The 20303-nt window shown below is 43.0% G+C and overlaps 1 protein-coding gene across 2 annotated transcripts in view; it reads left to right on the top strand.

The window, feature by feature from the left end:
* Positions 1-20303, top strand: part of nbeal2 (neurobeachin-like 2) — a 117542-nt gene that overhangs the window by 25605 nt on the left and 71634 nt on the right. Inside the window, exons 4-12 of one of the 2 annotated variants that reach the window (XM_083761137.1) lie at positions 2772-2853; positions 4546-4658; positions 5856-5938; positions 9911-9996; positions 12663-12996; positions 14033-14139; positions 15364-15447; positions 16946-17029; positions 18262-18360. In XM_083761137.1, the coding sequence (XP_083617263.1) occupies positions 2772-2853; positions 4546-4658; positions 5856-5938; positions 9911-9996; positions 12663-12996; positions 14033-14139; positions 15364-15447; positions 16946-17029; positions 18262-18360 (1072 nt within the window). The remainder of the gene's footprint in view (positions 1-2771; positions 2854-4545; positions 4659-5855; positions 5939-9910; positions 9997-12662; positions 12997-14032; positions 14140-15363; positions 15448-16945; positions 17030-18261; positions 18361-20303) is intronic. The other variant, XM_083761138.1, reaches the window with a different exon arrangement.

The following is a 20303-nucleotide window of genomic DNA, read 5'->3' as shown; positions in this document are numbered from 1 at the left end:
CCGAAAATATTAGACTGTGAATAACGCTTTAATCTGGCTCCTTTAGGACTTGGCCTAGCGACATTTTTCTAGTCTCTATTTGAGCGAGGTTCCGTGGCATCCAGACACTTTTATTGGTTGAGATCTACACGCTACTATATATTGGTTATTTGATTGGTTCAGGCTACGTCGCAGCGCAATGACAGACGCTCCATCAGGACAGTCTTTCCATCAACCCATTTTAGGGCGGAAACCCGTTTTGGTGTTTTAAACATGTTATAATTTAGCTATTGAAAAATAGCAGATCTACAAGCTCATAGCGCGCCACTCGGTGGCGTGCTATCAGCTTGTAGATCTACGAGCTTGTAGGTCTGCTATTTTTGAAGAATTGTGAAAATGTGGCACAAATCTTCAAATATGTATTTCAGAGCGTACATTTTTAACTAAAATATTGGCTTCTGGGGGGTCCCTGGAACTACATATTTTGAGATGGGGGTCCGTGGCCCAATAGAGATAATTCTGTGGGTCCTTGACATGAAAAAGGTTGAGCCCCACTGACATAGAAACATGGGTTTTTCAGAAAAAGGTTAGGATTTAGAAGACATTTTTTTAATCGACTTCAGTGCAAAATGGGTTAATATCGCCGTTGGAACGCTCGCTCCTTGCCTGTGTAGATGAGGTGTTGGCGGTGGTGAAAGTACCCGGGCTCCCCCGGAGTTAGTGTCGAAGTGTCCTTGAGCAAGACACTGAACCCCTAATTGCTCCTGATGTGCTGGTTGGTTGGTGCCTTTTATGGTTTCCGCCGCCATCGGTGCGTGAATGGGTGAATGTAGGGTGAATGTAATGCACAATCTATGTAAAGCGCCTTGGATAAAGGCGCTATATAAATGCACCATTACTGTACCCAAGTACAATTTTGAGTGTTTCCCATTTTCAGTTATTTTACTTCTACTCCAGTACATCTCAGAGGCAAATATTTACTCCACTATAAATATTTGAAAAAAATTGTTACTACCGGTAGTTACTTTGTAGATCTAGATTAAACATTCATTAACCACTTCAGCCCTATATACATTTCGGACATTTTAATAGCTGATCTACAAGCTCCCGAGCTTGTAGATCTGCTATTTTCAAAAGAGTTTTTATACATTCATTTATTTATTCATTTGAAAACTTTCTACTTTCTACTTCATAACTTGATAATCTTTGTACTGTTACTCAAGTACATTTTTTATTCCGGACTTTTACTTGTAACTTTGTAACGAGTATTTCTACATTGCAGTATTGATACTTTTACTTAAGTAAACATTTTGTTTTCTCCACTACTAGCATTTGGCCATGGAACCCCATTTGATTGATTGAAAAAAAAAAATCTCTGGTAGGCCTACTCTAATATCTACATTCTACACTATATTAGTAGTGTGCCTTTGGAACCAAATGGAACCAAATTGAGACTTGTAAGGGTCCATTTGGTTCTACTTGTACACTCTCAGAGGATGTTAGGGTTCATTTGGTTACCCTTTTATACCTTTTTTATATTTTACACAGAAGCAAAGTGATAAAAGCTTTTTCACACAAGAGAGCAAAGACGGGTCAATTTGGGTCATACAGACATACATACACCTGCTGCTTTTCTTTGTTCATTTGCTCTGACACATTAGAAGAACGTGCCATAAATAACTAAGCATCCCTGGCCTCACGGCGTGAGGTGCTTCTCCTGCAGCGAACAGCCTCTGGCGTTGTGCTGCCCGCATGCCCTAAGTGACCTCCACCCATAGAGTATTAAAAGGATAGAGACTGAACTGGCGCGAAGCTCCGCCCCCTCCGCTATTCATGTCAGTGTAAGTTGCTCAGTGGGGTTTTGAAGCCGCCGGAGGGACCGTCTATTTCCGCCTTTTTGGGCGCATTTCCGCTTTTGACCTCCAAAATTTGGAGGTCAAATGCGGAAGTGCAACCGAGCGCTCAATGTTAAAGCTCAGCTGCACGGGGTTTCCTCGTCATGAATCCACAGGTCCGCCTGCAGTCCTTCCTCTTACCACTAGGGCCCAGCACTTCAACGTTGGAGTGCCTAGCTGGCCCCTTGCCTCCACCTACCCTGGATACCTGCTTTAAACCCATTTTGACCTGGGAACGATTCTACAAATGCCTTCTAAATCCCAACAGTCTTCTGAAAAAGCTATGTTTCTATGTCAGTCGTTCTTCGATTTTTCAAAAATAGAAGACCTACAAGCTCGTAGCGTGCCACTCGGTGGCGCGCTATGAGCTTGTAGATCTGCTATTTTTCAATAGCTAAAGCATAGCATAATGCTAACACCATTGACACCTGAGACCAGATTCTACAAAATGTCTTCTAAATCCTCACAGTTTTCTGAAAAACCTATGTTTCTATATTAGTGATTCTCAAACCATTTCATGCCAAGGGCCCCAAACATTCTAATGTAATTGGCCGCCGACACCCATCTGAAAATATGCTGTTCTAGGGACCCCCCCCCCCCCCCCCCGCCTCCAGAAGCACATATTTGAGTTAAAAATGTTCACTGTGAAAGAATATATATTCAAAGATTTGCACACATTTTCACGATTTTTCAAAAGCACAGAGTGCCGCACTACAAGCTTGTAGATCTACTATTTTTCAACAGCTAAAGTTCAAAATAATGGTTAAAGTGGTTCAAAGCTATCAGGTGACACAGATGCGTCCTCGGGTCTAAATGGACTCTAGCTACCAGTAGACTTACACAACAGATTCTAACTAATCTACCAATCTATCACGTTTCTGTCCTTCTACCTTGCAGGAATATGGAAAACATCGACCAAGACAAAACCCCTGGCTTTGTAGTTGAAACGATCAAGCTCTTGAGCTTCTGTCTGAACCAGGTAAGGCCCGACGGAGGAGATTATAATAACTAATAAATAATTAATTATAATGTACTCGTAGGGATCAACGAGTCACTGTGATTTATAGCGCTATACTTTGGCCCGGCGGGCCTCCGATTTATTCCTACCAAGCGGTGATTATTTACAGCCTACAGCCCGTCCTGACAAACTATGCAGACGTGCAGTATGATTTACAGTATGATTTACAGTAGTGGGGATGGAGATAAAGATGTCCTGCTCTCAGTCGTACGACCATCTAATCTACTGTGGCCAGTGGTGGAAAGTAACTAAGCACGTTTACTCAATTACTTATACTTTTACTCCACTACATCTCAGAGGCTCACATTACTCTTTGTATATTTGGATTAATTAATATTACAAAACATACATTAAGGGAAATTGAGCCAATGCTTTACAATGGCAGCGGTGTTGTGCATAGCACGCGTTCCTTCTCCGCTCTGTCGTTGTGATGACCACTTTGGAATATTTATTAACACTACGACAATCGATTAGACTTTTACTAACAGCGTATCTCTACATTGTGGTATTGATACTTTTACTTAAGTAAATGATGTGAGTACTTCTTCCACCACTGACTGCAGTAAAGTGTGTGTGTGTGTGTGTGTGTGTGTGTGTGTGTGTGTGTGTGTGTGTGTGTGTGTGTGTGTGTGTGTGTGTGTGTGTGTGTGCACACACAAGAAGCAGCTCAACTAGTTCACACAGCTAAAAGAGAAGTAGGCCGTTCATGACCTTTCTATTCATTGTTTATTGTAATGTGTTGCCTGAAATAGAATTCGGTGTGGTCACTATGACTTTATTCTGCCTGCATTTCAAGATTTCAAAATAAAGTTGAATGTACTCGTTTTTTCATAAATAACGAGTAGTTATGATCTTATATGATATTAAAGATGGAGTACCGTGATTTTCTTTCCACCCTAAAACATAATCATCAGGTATTATTATATTAGGAGGAAGATTTTTTTTTTCAAAAAAGTGTACAGAAAGTGTTAAAGTGAGGTTTTTATGTGGCCACACCCACCAGTTCATTAAGTGTGCCTGGTTTTCAGGTGGCTGGTGATGGGTGGTGATCCACCTGAACTGAAGCCGCACCCACAGCTCTTGTTGTATGATAAAGGGGCAGGGGTTAGGGGAGGGGATGATATTGTGATGTCACCAACGTGGTGGTATTTTGATTGGGCCTTTTGACCCCAAGGCATTCATCTTTCAGGAAGAAACCAAAAATACATACACAGGGAAAATCACGTTTTGTTTAACTTTCGGACGACGCACTCGTTAACGCACAACACTATCGGACAGTCCCTTGCATAGCAGCACCTCAAGGCCTTGTTTTAACGTGATTTAAAAAGTATGCAGGACGACTTAACACATTTTGTGCCCAAAACGTTTAACGTTTTTTTTTATGTGGGTCTAAAAGTGGGCACCCTGGGTCGCCATTTTGAAAGAATTAAAGGGCACATAATGTGTTAAGGACACAGGATGTGGAGTGAACCAAAACGAGTGCTCCTGCCCGCGTGCATGCCGTCCCAGGAAAACCGACAATGCAATACGGGACCAGCCATGTTTTCCACAGCCACACAACACCGCCGTACGATGACGTGTATGCCGTTCTTTACTCCGTTACTTCTTGTGCTGTAATGATGTTGTATTGTTGTTGTTATTATTGTGTTCCAGTTAAAGAAGGACGCAGAGGATGAGTCGGGTCTGCAGTTGGTGGTTCAATATGGACTGCTGCTGTGTGAAAGTCTCTTCGACCCTTATCAGACATGGAGGAGACGACTGGCAGGGTGAGAGACACAGAGACATAGAGAGATAGAGAACAGGAATGTGCATGTGTGTGTGCATGTAGGGGGGAGAGAGAAAGAGAATAATGTTAGTTGTTGGTGAGTGTGTATGTGCGTGCGACCGTGCATGTGTCTTTACCCTAATACACTCTTCAGTGGGGTGGAGATCGCTTGAAGAATGTGTGGGGGTTGGAGTTAGACTTGCTTTACACGCACGCACACACACACACACACACACACTCATGCCCACGCTCATATTATGGTGACATACCCTCAGACTGTAATGAGGAGAGTTACACAAAGCCTGCAGAAATCGCAAGCCACGGTCTCATTAGTGCTGAGCCTCTTGGAGCCAAGCAGGACATGCTGCATTATTGATGATACTTACCCATAATGCCTAGCCCTAGTGCATGGAACATCACTGGTGGATTTGTTTTACCTAAGTAAAAGTATCAATACCACATCACATGGATGCACCTGGGACCTGTCCTCAGTGATGTATCCCAAGGTCATCACCTGGGACGTATCCTCAGTGATGTATCCCAAGGTCATCAGGGCTTCGGGTCTCGCAACATCATACCCCTCACTCAGGTGACCCATCCAGGGTGATCAAGTCTCGACTTACGTCCCAGTAGATACCCACGATCAGTCCCATTAGGGAAAGACCAGGGCCACACAGTCCGCCGCTCCCGAACTATACTCTACCGGGACTGGGAGTTCTGGCGCGTGGAAGGACTAGGCTCTGTGGGTTGACTCCTGTCCGTACCCCTCCTACGTCTCACCAGTTGCAGCCAGGACCTGTGCGGTGTGCGTTGCACCAGACTCCCATATAAAACTATAAAAAATACACATGGTCCGCGCTGTCGGGCAGAAACCAGCTAACTCCATTTTTCAACTTTTTTATTTATTTGTATTAAATCAGTGCTATTGAACACCCTTTACGTCTGTGTGTGGGTTTTGCAAATATTCAACCAATGAAAATTATTAAAAATGCGCTTCTGACTAGAAGCTATAGTCCTAACTCCATTGGATCCTCAAACTGTCAAGCCGTTTGTCGCCCATTGATTAGAATGACGAAGTCAGATGGAAAAAAAGACCTATCTCGCAATAATGGGGGAAAAAAACTCCTAACTTCACTTGAGCTGTATTTGCACACACACACACACACTGACTTTGTGTGTTGTATTGTGTACTTTGTAGGGAGGAGGTGAGCCTTTTGGAGAGGAACAAGTACAAGTTCTCCCCTCTTCCTGTGGCCGAGGAGCTGCCTGCCCTCTTCAATGGTGAGTCAATGCTTCTGTTCCTCTCCTCTCTTCTCCTATCCCATCCTCTCCTCTACCCTCCCCTCCTCGCCTCTCCTCTCCCCTAATTTGGACCTTACATACCAGAAGAAATCTAACAATCCATGCCCTTTCATGTCTTCTGTTTCCATATAATAACTAAAAAGCACAGAGATATCATGGACTTTGAAACAACAGGCTGCACATTCCAGTCGTCCTTTCCTCTACTCAATACTTCTCTTTATCACAGATACTAAGCTCCCTATTTTGTCAGTGCCTTACCCCTTATCCCTAAACTTCTTTGCCTTTTTAATATTTTGAAAACTTTTCTGAATAGTTCAAATATCCTATCTCACAACGTGTCAATGTAGATTTGCTAGTTGAACTACGTTACATCTTTATTAAAAAATGTAGATATCTCAGCCTGTGAAAGAAACTGATTCTACGGAGGCCAGAGTCAGCTGAATTTGTCTGTTTTCTCCTGATAGAGACCTAGTTAAACTTACTTCACACTTCAACTAAATTAAAGGTGATATAGACAAGTTTCCAGTGTTTGTACACAGAAGCGAGTGAGTGTTTCCAAACAAATGCATATCTAGCTCCACCCCCCTCCCCCCCCTCATTCTATTGGCTGAGCCAGGTCACTTCACGCTATGGGATTGTTGTTGCTGCTGGGACGGACGCAATGGTTTTTGCTTCGTATGGCTAAATATGACATTACAAAATTATGAATTTCTTTCACAACAATGACATTGAGTTGACATGTTTTTTTAAGGGTAACTGTAGCATAATCGCAATATCACACCGAGTCCCGCAAATGAGGAAGTAGGAAGTAAAGGAGACTCACTGGCTCTCAATTCAATTCTCTTTTATTTGTAATCGTGCATATAAAACATATTGCCCCTCAAATGCCCCATGCCACTACAGCATCGTTCATTCATGTGAACTACTCTGTCCACGGTTATTCATTGCAATGAAGAAAAATCGCTATGATGATCCGCGACGGCCTGTCACCGTTGGCGAGCACGGGTTGAATGCATGCTTCAAGCCGGCCGGCAGGCAGGCAGTCGCCGCGGTGGAGCGGCGGTGCAGGGTGAAATACTATTACTCACTTCCACTTCCACCATTTCAACAAATAAGCACATACAACCCACATGAACGAAAACGATATTGATGTAGGCCTAAACAGGAGATTTTATTGGGGTCTGAGTTGTTCTGTGACTAAGGATCCTCTGAGTTCTGTGGGCTTATTGCTGCTGGTGTTGTTCAGTTTCACACCACCCAACCATGCACTATACATAGCGATTCTCATAATTCCAATAGGCTTACATATTAAATCATAAACATACTATTTCACATGAACAATGTTAGTGAAACTAAGATATGGGGATATTATACATTGCAATTGAAATCGCATCGCATCATTATAATACTGCAGTGCTGGGTTGAACACACCGTCACAGCCTCGCACTGCAATTGGCTAAAAGTTTAAATCCCCTCCGACGTCCCGAGTAGTAAACTGTAGTGGATATAAACAGCGCATTCAGCCACAGGGGGGGAAAGGGGGAGTGTGCTGTTGCAGGAGAACACCTCAGCATCATAATATAGGGAAAGATACAGGGGAAAAGGCCAAAAGAATACATTTATATATATTTATATTTACATTTTTGGCTGAAAACTTGTCTATATCACCTTTAAGCTTAAACCAAACTGGTCTCTTATCTGAACTATGTCCTGATATTCCCTAAAATATGTTCAAATAATGTGTCATTATACTATGAACAATTACATGTTACTCCAGGTTCTGTGGAGTTCCAATGCAAAACAGAGGGTCTGAGCCACTTAGCAGTACACAGGATGTGATGTAACAATACAGTACTGTTAGTCCATTTAGTTGATGTTCTTATAATGAGAGAGCAGGAAAGGCCTCACTTATTGCTCAAGGACACTTCGGCAGTGGTAGAGGAAGTGGCTGTTGGACACCCCTCCCCCCCCTCCCCCCTTTTGACCGTTAAGTCAGTTGGTCTCAAAGTGGACTACGGGGACCCCCAGGGGTGCTTGTTGAGGGGGTTCCAGGGGGTTCCACCACTTCATTTAAACTTTTTACATCAGCCATTTAAAAAAACAGAAAGTGGAATATTTTAACTACACAAATCTTGTATGGGGGTCTGTGGCTAAATACATATGAATTCGGGGGCTCAAAATGAGCTTGTACAGCAGCCAGTCAGTCCTTTATCTTGATATAGAAAAGAAAAAAGAAAAAAACATATTAAGGCCGCATTTCTAATTATCAGCTTTCTATCACCAGAGTCCAAATGCTTCTATTAATAGGAGCCCATTTGATTAGCATGTGCTGATCTGTAAACCACTGGGGAAATCTTTGCCGTGACTCGTTTCAGTATTTCCATGGATTAGGAATATTACGCCATAATACTCTGCAACAAGCCTTATATCAGAATGTTGAGCATGTATTTGTGCAATACCTGGCCAATTAGAAAGGCTTTTGTTGCTTGCTTCGTTTGCCACACACACACACACACACACACACACACACACACACACACACACACACACACACACGCATACACACAGTAAACCTTGATGCTGGCAGTCATGCGGAGCTGTTAGTGTTGTAACCATATGTGCCATTGCACATTTATTGACGCTCTTTATCTTTAGCTAAAAACATCATTCGTATAGTGTTTATGCTGATATACTCTGCATAACTATGCTGCTGGAGTATTACATACACTGTGATTTTACTTGGATATTTCCCTAATGCCATGCTGCACAATATATTAAAAAAAAGCTTGTGGGTTGCAACTTGCGAGTAGCTTTTGGTATAAGGTTACCGTGTTACATAGAATCTCAGGTGGTCCTCACTAATGTTCATGTTAAAATATATATTTTTTCCCCCTACTCAGTCTGTGTCTCATATAGTTCAGAAACCATTTACTGTAAAGAGTACTGTAACTACTAGTATTGCCAATTGATTCAGGTCTTGACATTTTAATGCAAAGTTTTTGGATCCATGTTATTATAACCACCAATGGTGACTGCTATAGAGCGTCGCAGTCCCGCCCCCTTTCTTGTTGACGCCAGGCCCAGGAAATGATTCCCAATGCATTTTTCCCATAGACATTTCAAAAAGTATTTATTTAAAGACGGTTACGCCGTGGACAAGGCCAACTGGAGTCGTGACAACTCATGACAACAAACACAATATTTTGGACCAATCAAATAATTACAAAACAACAAAAAAAGTGTTGTAACCTGACGTTTTTTTCTTCTTTGTAATTATTTGTTTGGTCCAAAATATTGTGTTTGTTGTCATGAGTTGTCACGACTCGAGTTGGCTTTGTACGCGGCAATACTTTTTGAAATGTCTATGAGGAAAATGAACGGAGAATCATTTCCTGGGCGGGACTGCGACGCTCTATTGCATTTGCAATTTGCAACTGGCTGTCTGGCAGAGCCAGTTGGCAGCAAGCAAACGCCAAGGGGACACGGATGTGTGATTAGGCGTGTCTCAACCACCCCTAGCGCTGCTCTTTTGATACTTTTTATTTGACGGTCTGGAGGCATCTTTGTACAGTGTACAAATGAAATTGTACACTCTCAGAGTTATGAGGGTTCTTTAAATTAAAACGTTTTGAGAACCACTGATCTTAGGAATAAAACTTAAACAAATCCAATAATAGTTATTACAATGCAGCTCCAAGTTAGTAAAATAATAATGTAAAAAAAAGCGTATAATAAAACAAATAGTGCGACATCAACTGAATCATTCAAAAGACAAAAGAATTGATGACTAACTGACATATCATCATGTGATATATGACATCGTATGGGAATGGTGTAGACTGGCATACTCAGCCGATACCAGCATTATAGGCAGTATCGACAGCTTTTCCCGATACTGGTATCTGTATCGAAACAACTCTATCCTAACATCTATCCTCTCTGTCTCCACAGAAAGCCTGCAGGAGAGCGAACAGATCCCAGACCTGCTCACACTGAGGCTGGTGCATCTGCAGGGGGCGGTGATCAGCGGAGGAAAGGTACTCTGTCTGGGACCCAAACTAGTGAAAATAGCAGATCTACAAGCTAACAACGTGTCTCTTCGTGCCGTGTTATGAGCTTGTAGATCGCCTATTTTCACAACTTATGGACTAATTTCATTGATGGTATTTCTTAGATTTCTTCTTTTATTTCTTCATGAAATTGCGGGAAAAAAATCATTGAATTTTGTTTTAAATTTATGTTTTGCCTACTTATGAAAACTATGGGGACTCATAAAAATGAGTCTGTGGGTGGGACTGGGTCCCGACCCAGTGTTTGGGAAACAGTTCTCTACAGGGCGCTCGGGTGGCGCAGGGCCCAGGGGGGTAAAGTACCCCATCCAACACTGCAGGGTCTAGGGAAGTGGTTCTCAATCTGTGGGTCCCCACATGATTCTTGGGGGTCCCCAGTGAGGTGACCGTGAGTTAGCCTGCCGGGGCCAGACTCATAGTGCGGATTCCCTGACGCTTTCAGTGAATCCGTGTTATGAGTCTGGCCCTGTCAGACTAACCGTGAGTGACAATTTAAGGACTATAGTACCTCAAAAGAAAAAAAAAGATAAACTCAACTCCTACTGTACATTGCAAGTGCTTGGTAGGGGGCTCCCCAGTATATGATTACTTGGGGGCTCTGGAGCAGGAAGGAGGCACCTTACTGGTATCTGAGCCAGTGGGGTACAATTAGCCTGGCATGGCACGACTAATATCACTGTGTAGATATTAGTCTGGAATCTCTGTGTGGAACCTGCATTTCCAAGTAGTGGGTTAAAAAAAGGACAATTTATTTTTTGCAATGGCAGCTTCGTCTGCTTGCCAGGCTAGGGTACAATAGCAGTGGCTATATATTGTACTTTGAGAATCATTTAACCAAACAACCAAGTGAACCAAATATAGCAGTGGCAACACAGACATGCGTGGGGAGGATGCATTGACATAAAGGCTAATTTGGGACTGAGGCAAAAGAAAGTAAAGAATGCATTCTCTACCTCTTCTATGTCTATCTGTGCCTCTATGACACTGATTTAACATTTTGGGCATACAACTGTCTTTATTGAGCCCCAGTTCCTAAGATCAGTCACATTACAAACAACCAACAGTAAGTTGCGGGCGGGGCTGCAGTAGCCTGGCTAAAGGTCAGAGGAGCATTTCCTGGTTCGATTCCTTTGGAGCGACAGAACAAATCTGGGTGGTAAATGGAATGACCGACCCTCACCCCTCTCTCTGCCCCGTCAAAGTGCCCTTGAGCAAGTCACCGCATGCAGACCGACCTGCTCTGGTGGCGTTGCTTAGTGGAAGACTGTGGTTGTATTGGGCATTTCCCAGCTTTTAATGTCTGGGTTTATGAAGGCATGGCGTTGCTGAAAAAGAACATTCGTGCTCACGGATGAATAAAGGATGAAAAAAAAGTAGCCCAAGGTCAGAATCACAGTGCTCAGAAAACATTGCTGTTATTCTAGAGGGCCAGATAAGAGGAGCTCCAGTATTAGAACAGGACAAGAGCTAAGAAAAGAAGAGAATTTGTTTCTTCTTTTTTCACCACAGGACCCCAGTGTCTATGTATTCTGGGCATGTTAAAGTAGGCCAACAGTTCAAAAATAAGTGGAAAAAAAGCAGATACACAATGCAAAAGCGTTGCGATGTGTTGTGTTCTTTTTTTTAATGTTTTTTTGTGGCTTTCGCCTTTATTTTATATATTTTATTGAGGGACAGACAATCAAAGCCAGTGGGGTACAATTGGGGGAACAGACAATTGGGGGAACAGACAATGGGGGGAAGACATGCAGTAAAGCCCGTCGGGATCGGGAGTCGAACCCGAGGCACACTGCCAGACTGGGTTACCAACCAAGGTGCCTGGACCGCTGAGCCACGGCCCAGGCCGATGTGTTGTGTTCTTGTAGATCAGCTATTAGAGAGGGGGCCAAGTACAGACCCCTGGGGGACCTCAGTCAAGTATATAGTGTTGAGACTGTACATTAGGTACTTATTGAAGGGCTAATGGCCTACCTGTATATGCACACAGAATAACTCTTCCTACTTCCGGGCCCCTTCCCTACTTCCTTCACAGGTGTTAATGATGATAGAATTAAGCCCAGCAAGCACGGTCAGGAACTCCACGAATTAGTGACGTCTCGATTGTGGCCAGATCAAGTGAAACCAAGACTAGTCAGATCTGGGCCCAGAATATCACCTGATTTCAACCAACATACATTTTTATTTAAGTAAGAGAGAGATAGTCCGAGGACGTCATCATAACGTTATCATGACGTCATTTGGCTTGTTGGGAGGCTCTGTTCCATTTAGTGTGCATTGGTTCTCAAACTTTTTAATTTCAAGGACCCCCAAAACAGTGTACAAATGGACAAATGGATCGGAACCAAATGGAAGGGTCCATTTGTACACTCTCAGAGTTACACACCCGTACAGGGCCATTTGGAACCCACTCAGGGACACTTTGAGACCCACTGGTGTGGCAGAGTGTTTCCAGTGAGCCAACACGCACAATAGCAGCGCCCTGACTCAGTTTGACCAGAATGGAACAGAGCCTTCATCAGTGGTAACACCTGTGAAGGAAGTAGGGACCCTTCCCTATGCCCAAGTTCTTTTCAAAATGGCGTGTTCGATAACGAGTCGCATACCCTCTTCACCACACAAATCTTCTCTTCCAGAAGAATGGCCTGCTCGCCATCACCCCTCGCTCCGTCAAGGACCTGTTCTCCGTCCTGCGTGCCTGGTGCTGTCGTCGGACCTCTCCTCCGGAGGAGGTGGAGCCCAAGGACCCGGCGCTGCTACGGCTGACCCTGCAGTGTCTGACCGCCATGATCCACCTGCTGCACTCCAGCAGCCCTGTGGAGCGACAGGTGGAGATCAGGGTCATCCTGGACGACTTCTTCCAGCTGCTCAACTGGAACCGGCCGCCGCCGCCGCCCCTCGGGGGCAGCGACGAGGCAGACACACGCAGCTGGGAGGACAGCCTGGTCACCCTCCAGAGACACATGCTGAGTAAGACGGAATCACCAACTTTTGGAACGGTAGTTCGCAAACATCATTCTCCATGTCAAGGACTCTCAAATTGATGTTTACCCACGATAGAAAATACTTTGTAGAGGACCATAAGAGAAGATTTGTTTTCATCTTTCTAATTTATTCAACGGTTGCCAAGATTAAAACATTTTTAACTTTTTGTAGATTGGTAAATGACTATGTGTAAGACGGGGTCAAAGTGTTAAAATTGTTTTGGTAGGTCTTGCTGGGGGATCCCCTGAAATCACCCAATGTTGCTTGGGGGGTCCCCGGACCCCACTTTGAGACAAAAGGAATAATAAACTAAATACAGTACAGTAATGAAATACAGTTTCCATCAGCCCTGCAACACTCTCACTGGGTTTATTTCCCAATAAAGTATTGCAGTGACTGTTAGTATACATGTGATAGGGTTGGCAAAGCTTCCGTCTTTGTCAAAGTGCATTCTCTTCCTCCATCAACGCGTTTCAGGCCTTTCAGCAAGCGTTGTGGTCAGGTTTATTTCCCCCGACGCTGTCAGATAAGTGTGAAATCTGTGTGTGCCAGGACGACTCAATTGTGTATATATATAACATTTATTTAACCAGGAAGTCACATTGAGGTTACAAACATCTTTTACAAGTGATACTTGGCCAAAGACAGGGCCAAAGACAGGGCCAAAGCAGTATAGAAACTAACATAATGAAAGCAAGCAATGATTGCAGAAATGTGCAGCGCTTACACAAAAACAAAGAAGAATTTAAAACTAAGAGATTTGGTGTATGTAAAGGCAGTGGGACAAAAGACTAGAGTACAGTGTCAACTCAGGTCAAGGTTACTATAAATGGAGGGTTTAAGTGGTTAAAATCTGGTGTTCCAGTTAGATCTTTGCCTCCAATACCAAGCTCCTTTTAACAGAATCTCACCTGCCTCAGGTTTTAGAGGCCATTTTATAGATGCTGGTCTCGGGTCTTAAAGGGCTAGTGTGTTTCAACTGGTGAACACATGTATGTTGTGTGCTTGTGGCGGTTTGTAGCTGCCGTGCCGGAGATCCTGCAGTGTTCCGACAGGCCCGTCCTCCAGGCCGTGTTCCTCAAGAACAACTGCTTCGAACACATCCTCCGACTGATCCAGAACAGCAAGGTAACAGAAACAGAACCCCCACACTCCACAGCACGGCCACCTCGCTGTAAACTCCACATACGGCACATACGGCCATGTTTCTGTCATCTATCTCCATATCCATGTTTTATCCATGTTCCTAAAAACATGTTACTTTTCTGCAAAAGTAGCAGATGTACAAAGCTTGTGATGTGGATCTGATACTTTGGATGCTTTGGTGTGACGCTGTAGTAGCGTTAATTTACGGAACCCCCCCCCTCTCTGTACCCGACGGCAACGGCGTGACAGCATCGCAGAACCAATGCAAAGACTTGAGGTTGGGTCCAGCTAGTGGTAGTTTTCCCCAGTATTCAAGCCCATTCATTGAATTTAGATGTCCCCAGACGTTATCGCTCGCACGCACGCGTGTGTGTGCCACTAAGTACTTTACTTTATATACTATATTGCATAATACACACAGGTACACAAAAAACACAACATTCTTTGGTATACTCTTGTGCAATCTGTATATGGGTTGTAACAAATTCATGCAATGTATTTATTGTTATTGTGTGTGGGGGTGTGTAATTTATTGTTTCAACAGTTTATTGCTTTATCGCTGTATGTATTGTTCATCGTTGTGTACTGTATAGTCTTTGTTTACTCTTTTAATACTTTGTTTCTGCGACACCCTGAATTGACCCCCTGGGGATTAACAGCGTGTAATCCTATCCTGTCTGGCTGTAGGTTGATACTGTATGTGTCTGTCTGTCTGTCTGTCTGTCTGTCGGTACAGTCTGTCTGTCTGTCTTCCAGTGCTGCCTGTTTCTGTATGTTACTGTCCGAGCACGTGGTCTGCTGGCTGGTCTGTCGTAAGGCTGATATATCTCCTTCCTGCGTGTAATGTCATTAAAAACAACAACTATATTCCTGTCATGTTGACTGCCTAATGTTACGTGTTACTGCTGTCGGTACACCGCGCTGCACGTACGTCGTCCTGCATCCCACCAAACGGATAAATTACGCCTCATGCGTATGAGGCGGAATTTATACTTTGATCGGAAACAGTCAGTGTACAAGCTCACAATGCGTCCCACTGTGCCGCGTTGCCCGCATTGTGACCTTGTACATCCACTGCTTTTCGGTGCGAGGCGTACATTAGGCTTAACGTATAGCTCTGCAACTCTCAATGTTAACCATGTGGCTCTGTCTTTTGTGATGAATTGTGTCTGTGTGTGTGTGTGTGACTGTGCGTGTGTCCTGTAGCTCTATAAGAGCAGCAGTAGAGCGGAGCGTGAGGGTGTGTGTGACCTCACCACACGTTTACTCACTGAGGTGGACGTGGACAAGGTATACTTTCCCTCCTGGAATGTCAATATGCCGTAGGTCTGGTCTGTCTGTCTGGTGTGTCTGTCTGTCTATCTGTCTGTCAGCAGGAAACTCAGTCTATGCCCCTCCCGTCTCACTGCGAGTCTCGGTCCTTTAGACAGGAAGCTGTATGCACAGGAAGCTGTATACACAGGAAGCTGTCAGCACTTGAAAATCGCAGACCCGACCCACAGGTTGAGAAGCATATACCTGACATTCAGAATTAGAGGCTGAGTTTCCTGTTGCAAACGGGGGCATGAGTTGGGTTTGTGGTGCATGGGGGGGAAGTGAGGGGGTTGGGTTTGTGGTGCATGATGGGAGTGAGGGACAGGGTAATTTTTTCCATGCATGGGTTATTCTATCTCTTGTATCCAGTGGTGTCAGACTGTTATCGTTGACATGATTTACTCCTTGTGTTGTTTGTTTGTTTGTTTGGTTTGACTGGATCCAGACTGTTTTGTCTGGATGCATGGCATGCTAATGGGCGTGGTCTGTGTTGTTTGTCGTCTCTGGTTGACCTTGATTCATTTTTTTCCTTTAAAAATGTGTTTATTGATTGATTTTGAGAGCACATTTTGAATTAGTTTTAGTCAGTGTTTTGAATGAAATTCCATTTTGTTTTAGTCATATTTAGTCATCTGAAAAGTTTTAGTTTTAGTTTAGTTGTCGACAAAAATAATATTTTGGAAAGCCTATATGGCATCGTAATGGCAGATTTTATACTTGGCTGCATGCCTAAAATAGCAGATCTACAAGCTTGTAGATCTGCACAATCAAACATACCGGTAAAATTACTTCTCTTTTAGTTATCTTCAGTACTCATAGTCTCTTCACTAGTCACTCCCTAACATTTTAGTCTATGAATATATTTAGTCTTAGTTTTAACATTTGTTTTTATTTAGTTTTCGTCAGTGACAAAAGATAGTCGACATTTGTTTTGTCATAGTTTTAGTTTACAAAATGAACACTGGTTTATTGGTTATGTTTTTGGTGTCTACATGCAACATGACACTGCTAAAGACATGCCTTGGTGGAGTTGGACTACTTTATTACTTTCACCCCGATCTTTGAATATTGTATGCCGTGGGACAGACATGTCTTCTCTGTCTGAAGCTGCAGAACACTGCATGATGTTTGACTGGGGACTTTCTTTTTCATTTCTTCAATCCGGTGAATGGCACGACGGTTCTTCACTCTCTGATTTCTGTCTTTTTGGGGGTTTCGTGTGGTAAGGCACGTAATCGCGATTTTATCACAATTCTTGGGCCACGATTACATTTTCATAAGATCACGATTCTTTTAACATGTTGCGATTCTGCAAGTCATTGCAATGTGTATTGCTTTTACACTTGTGTTGATTACTAACCATAAATAAACTTAAATCAATCCATTTAGATTTTTCATAATTAATAATAATAATGTTTTGTGTGTATTAACTGTTATTCAAACGATATATACTGTATACCCTCTCCACATGTAGGTATGGAAGAAGGGATCAGACAGTATCACTGTTCACGCGTTGGGAGTCCTCACAGCTATCATGAGTAACTCCCCGGCTGCTAAGGTGAGGCCCTGTTTTATGTACTACATTATGTTCTATATAGTATATTCTATACGGCTAAATGTACATACATTGCTTGAGTAGTAACCTTGGACATTTTTTATGTATTAATTTGGAATGAGGCCACGCAAACATTTTAACCTCCCTTCTATGCTTCTTTCTTTAACCCACTAAAACTGGGAAAGCATCGGTTTTGTTTTTAGCTAAAGTGCATTATTTTATACATGCCATTCAAAGATATATTTTATTTTTGAAATGCAAATCGTAATGTATATTCTTTTAAATTGAAAATGTTTAACTCAAATCTCAGCCAAATACAAATACTTAATCTTTGACATGGAAAATGTTGAGCACCACTGATATAGCAACGTACAGGCAGATGCAAAGATACAGTCTACCATTCATTGTCTATGGAAGCCAGCGACATGAAGCCACGAAGCAAGTGACGTTTGTAGCTGCGGCAAAAGATGCAAAGATGCAAAGCTACAAATTTAAGTTGAGCTTGGTTCAACTTCCAGATGCAAAGATATAAAACCAATCCAAAGTTATTTTGCGCTTCAACCCGGAGCCTCCCAGAGCAGAGCCAGATGAGCCTAGGTTAGGCTAGCAGCTTGCATGGGACATTGTGGTCGTAGTGGCTAAATCTGGCATAAAAATAATTATATTTTTTCTTCCTATCGAATAACTAAGTTTTAATGAAATTAATTTGATGTGTTTTTTGGGTAACTAACTGGATATGGGTAATTTGTATGATCGCAATATTACACTCGCGGGTGTGTTTTACTGTGATTATTGGCACTTCAGTGATGCTTCTGGAACTCTCCTCTCTCTGACAACACACGTCAGCGACCGTGTGAGCCACTCCGATACAACACGACAAATACTGTATGCTGTGTATCTTTGCATCTTCGAATCTTTTGCATATGCTCGTGTGAACGTGCCATTTAGGATTTAGAAGACGTCTGTTGAATCGGACTCGGGTCTCAATAACATCCAATAGTACAGTATGATACAGTATTTTTGTATCGTTCTGAAATACTTTCACTGTTGAGTGATAATTTGACAACGGAAGCACATTTCTTCCGTTCATCTGGGAAGTTTCACGCCGTGTCCCCCTTCCATCGGATGGAAGTATGCCAGCCAGCCAGATACATTGTCCCTATGGAGCGGCCTGTATTTCCCCCCCGCCGACCTATATTTCTGTCTGTTCCTCTCTCTCTGTCTGTCTGTCCCAGGAGGTTTTCAAGGAGCGGATTGGCTACTCCCAGCTGTCTGACGTCTTGAAAAGCCAAGGTCAACCAACCAAGAGGCTTCTGCAGGAGTTAATGAACATGGTTGGTGACTCATTATCTGTCCTGATTAGCATTGGGGTGGTAGAAGTCATTAGAAACGGCACATTTGATTTGCCGAGGGAAGGAACTGTGTCTGATTTAGCCTCGGGGGACGATGGGGATATTTACGAGCGTTAGACTCAACCACTTCAGCCCTTACTTTATCCTATTTAGACCCGGTGCAACCTATACGTTGTTACTTACTGTACATACTGTACCTTTGAATCTGGGAGCTACCTCGGCGTCTCATTAGTTGTTGCTATACATGTAGCAACAGTATTATTAACCCATTTAGGCCTGACCTCGAAATTAAGAAAAAATCTTCTAAATCCTCCAGTTTTCTGAAATAAATATTTTCACGATTTTTCAAAAATGGCAGACCTACCTACCTAAAAAAGCTCAGTGGCGCGCTATGAGCTTGAGATCTGCTATTTTTCAATAGCTAAATTATAACATAATGTTTAAAACACCAAAAGGGGTTCCCGCCCCAAAATGGGTTAAAAAATAAATAAATCAAATGAATGTAGATATATTTGGGGTGAAAGTGGTTAATTTCTATTAACATATGGTAATGCAATACGATGCAATCAAATAGTAGCCTACAGCATCTCGTATGGCTCGCAATTAATGCAATCAGACATTGAACATGCAGCAGGTTACAGGGGAGAGTCCAGATGCAACATTTAGAACCACGTGATAGAATTCTACTGATTAATGACGGAACTGACTAAAAACAAGGATGGAATTGAGCTAAATGGAATTAGGCTGTGCTGTTGTTCCAACCAGCTTACCTCATTCCTCAGTGTTAATTGTATTAGGACCACTGACCTGACCTGAAAACATCGACTGTTCAGCCCTTTGAAGAACAATACACACCGTTCCACTCTGGTTTTCCCTCAACCTGTCTCTCAGGCTATGTTCAGACTCACTGGTATACAATGGAAACAAGGGCTTTTTGTGTTATCCTTTTAGCATCGATGTATAATCGTAGTATCGTACTGCTGTACTTTTTGCAAACTGTTAAAAGCACAAATATCCGGACTCTCCAGATTGGAGAGAGGTCTCAGTCTGGACACTGAGCGTAAGTTAACCCATTTAGGCCTGACCTTGAAATTTCTTCTAAATCCTCCAGTTTTCTGAAATAAATATTTTCACGATTTTTCAAAAATAGCTAAATTAAAACACCAAAAGGGGTTCCCGCCCAAAATGGATTAAGCATTATGTGTTGCTACATGGTTACTAGGGTTCTCCCGATCCGATCACGCGATCGTAAATTGTGGCCGATCACGTCATTTTCAAATGATCAGGATGGATCGGGAGCCAAAAAAACGTGATCGGTACATCCCCTAGTATCAATATTATATCCCCATGATTTTTTTTTTTTTTGGATATTGTGATATGGCATAAGTGTTCTATAAAAACATTTTAAAAAATCGGTATCGGGCAGATACTCAAAATCAAATGATTGGAATCGGATCGGGAGCAAAAAGAAAGAAAAAAAAAAGTGATCGGGATATCCCTAATCATTATACCACCAGTAGTAGCCTTGCCGAGCCATGAGGCCCATAGGGCAGGAGCCTATCTCCTGTTTCTGTAGCGTGAGGCAGCTTGATGTACAAGTACACCCCCTGGACATGACGCTAGTATGTCGCAGGGACCCCCAATCCAACCCTTGATGCTGAGTGTCAAGCAGGGAGGCACTGGGTCCCATTTTTAGAGTCTTTGGTATGACCCGGCCAGGGATCGAACCCCGACCTCCCAGTCTCAGGGCGGACACTCTTAACGGTTAGAGTGTCCGCCCTGAGACTGGGAGGTCCAGTTATTTACCAGCTCAGTGGCCTTGTGGTTAGAGTCTAACCACAAGGCCACTGAGCTGGTAAATCGTTACCACAGCAACCAATAATTATAGGTTGAAGATGTCTTGAATACGATAATCAGATCTGTTC

The sequence above is a fragment of the Protomyctophum parallelum genome (assembly GCF_964188405.1).
Source record: "Protomyctophum parallelum genome assembly, chromosome: 3".
NCBI lineage: Eukaryota > Metazoa > Chordata > Actinopteri > Myctophiformes > Myctophidae > Protomyctophum > Protomyctophum parallelum.
The sequence above is the reverse complement of the archived record's forward strand: the minus strand, read 5'-3'. Positions and strand labels throughout refer to the sequence as shown.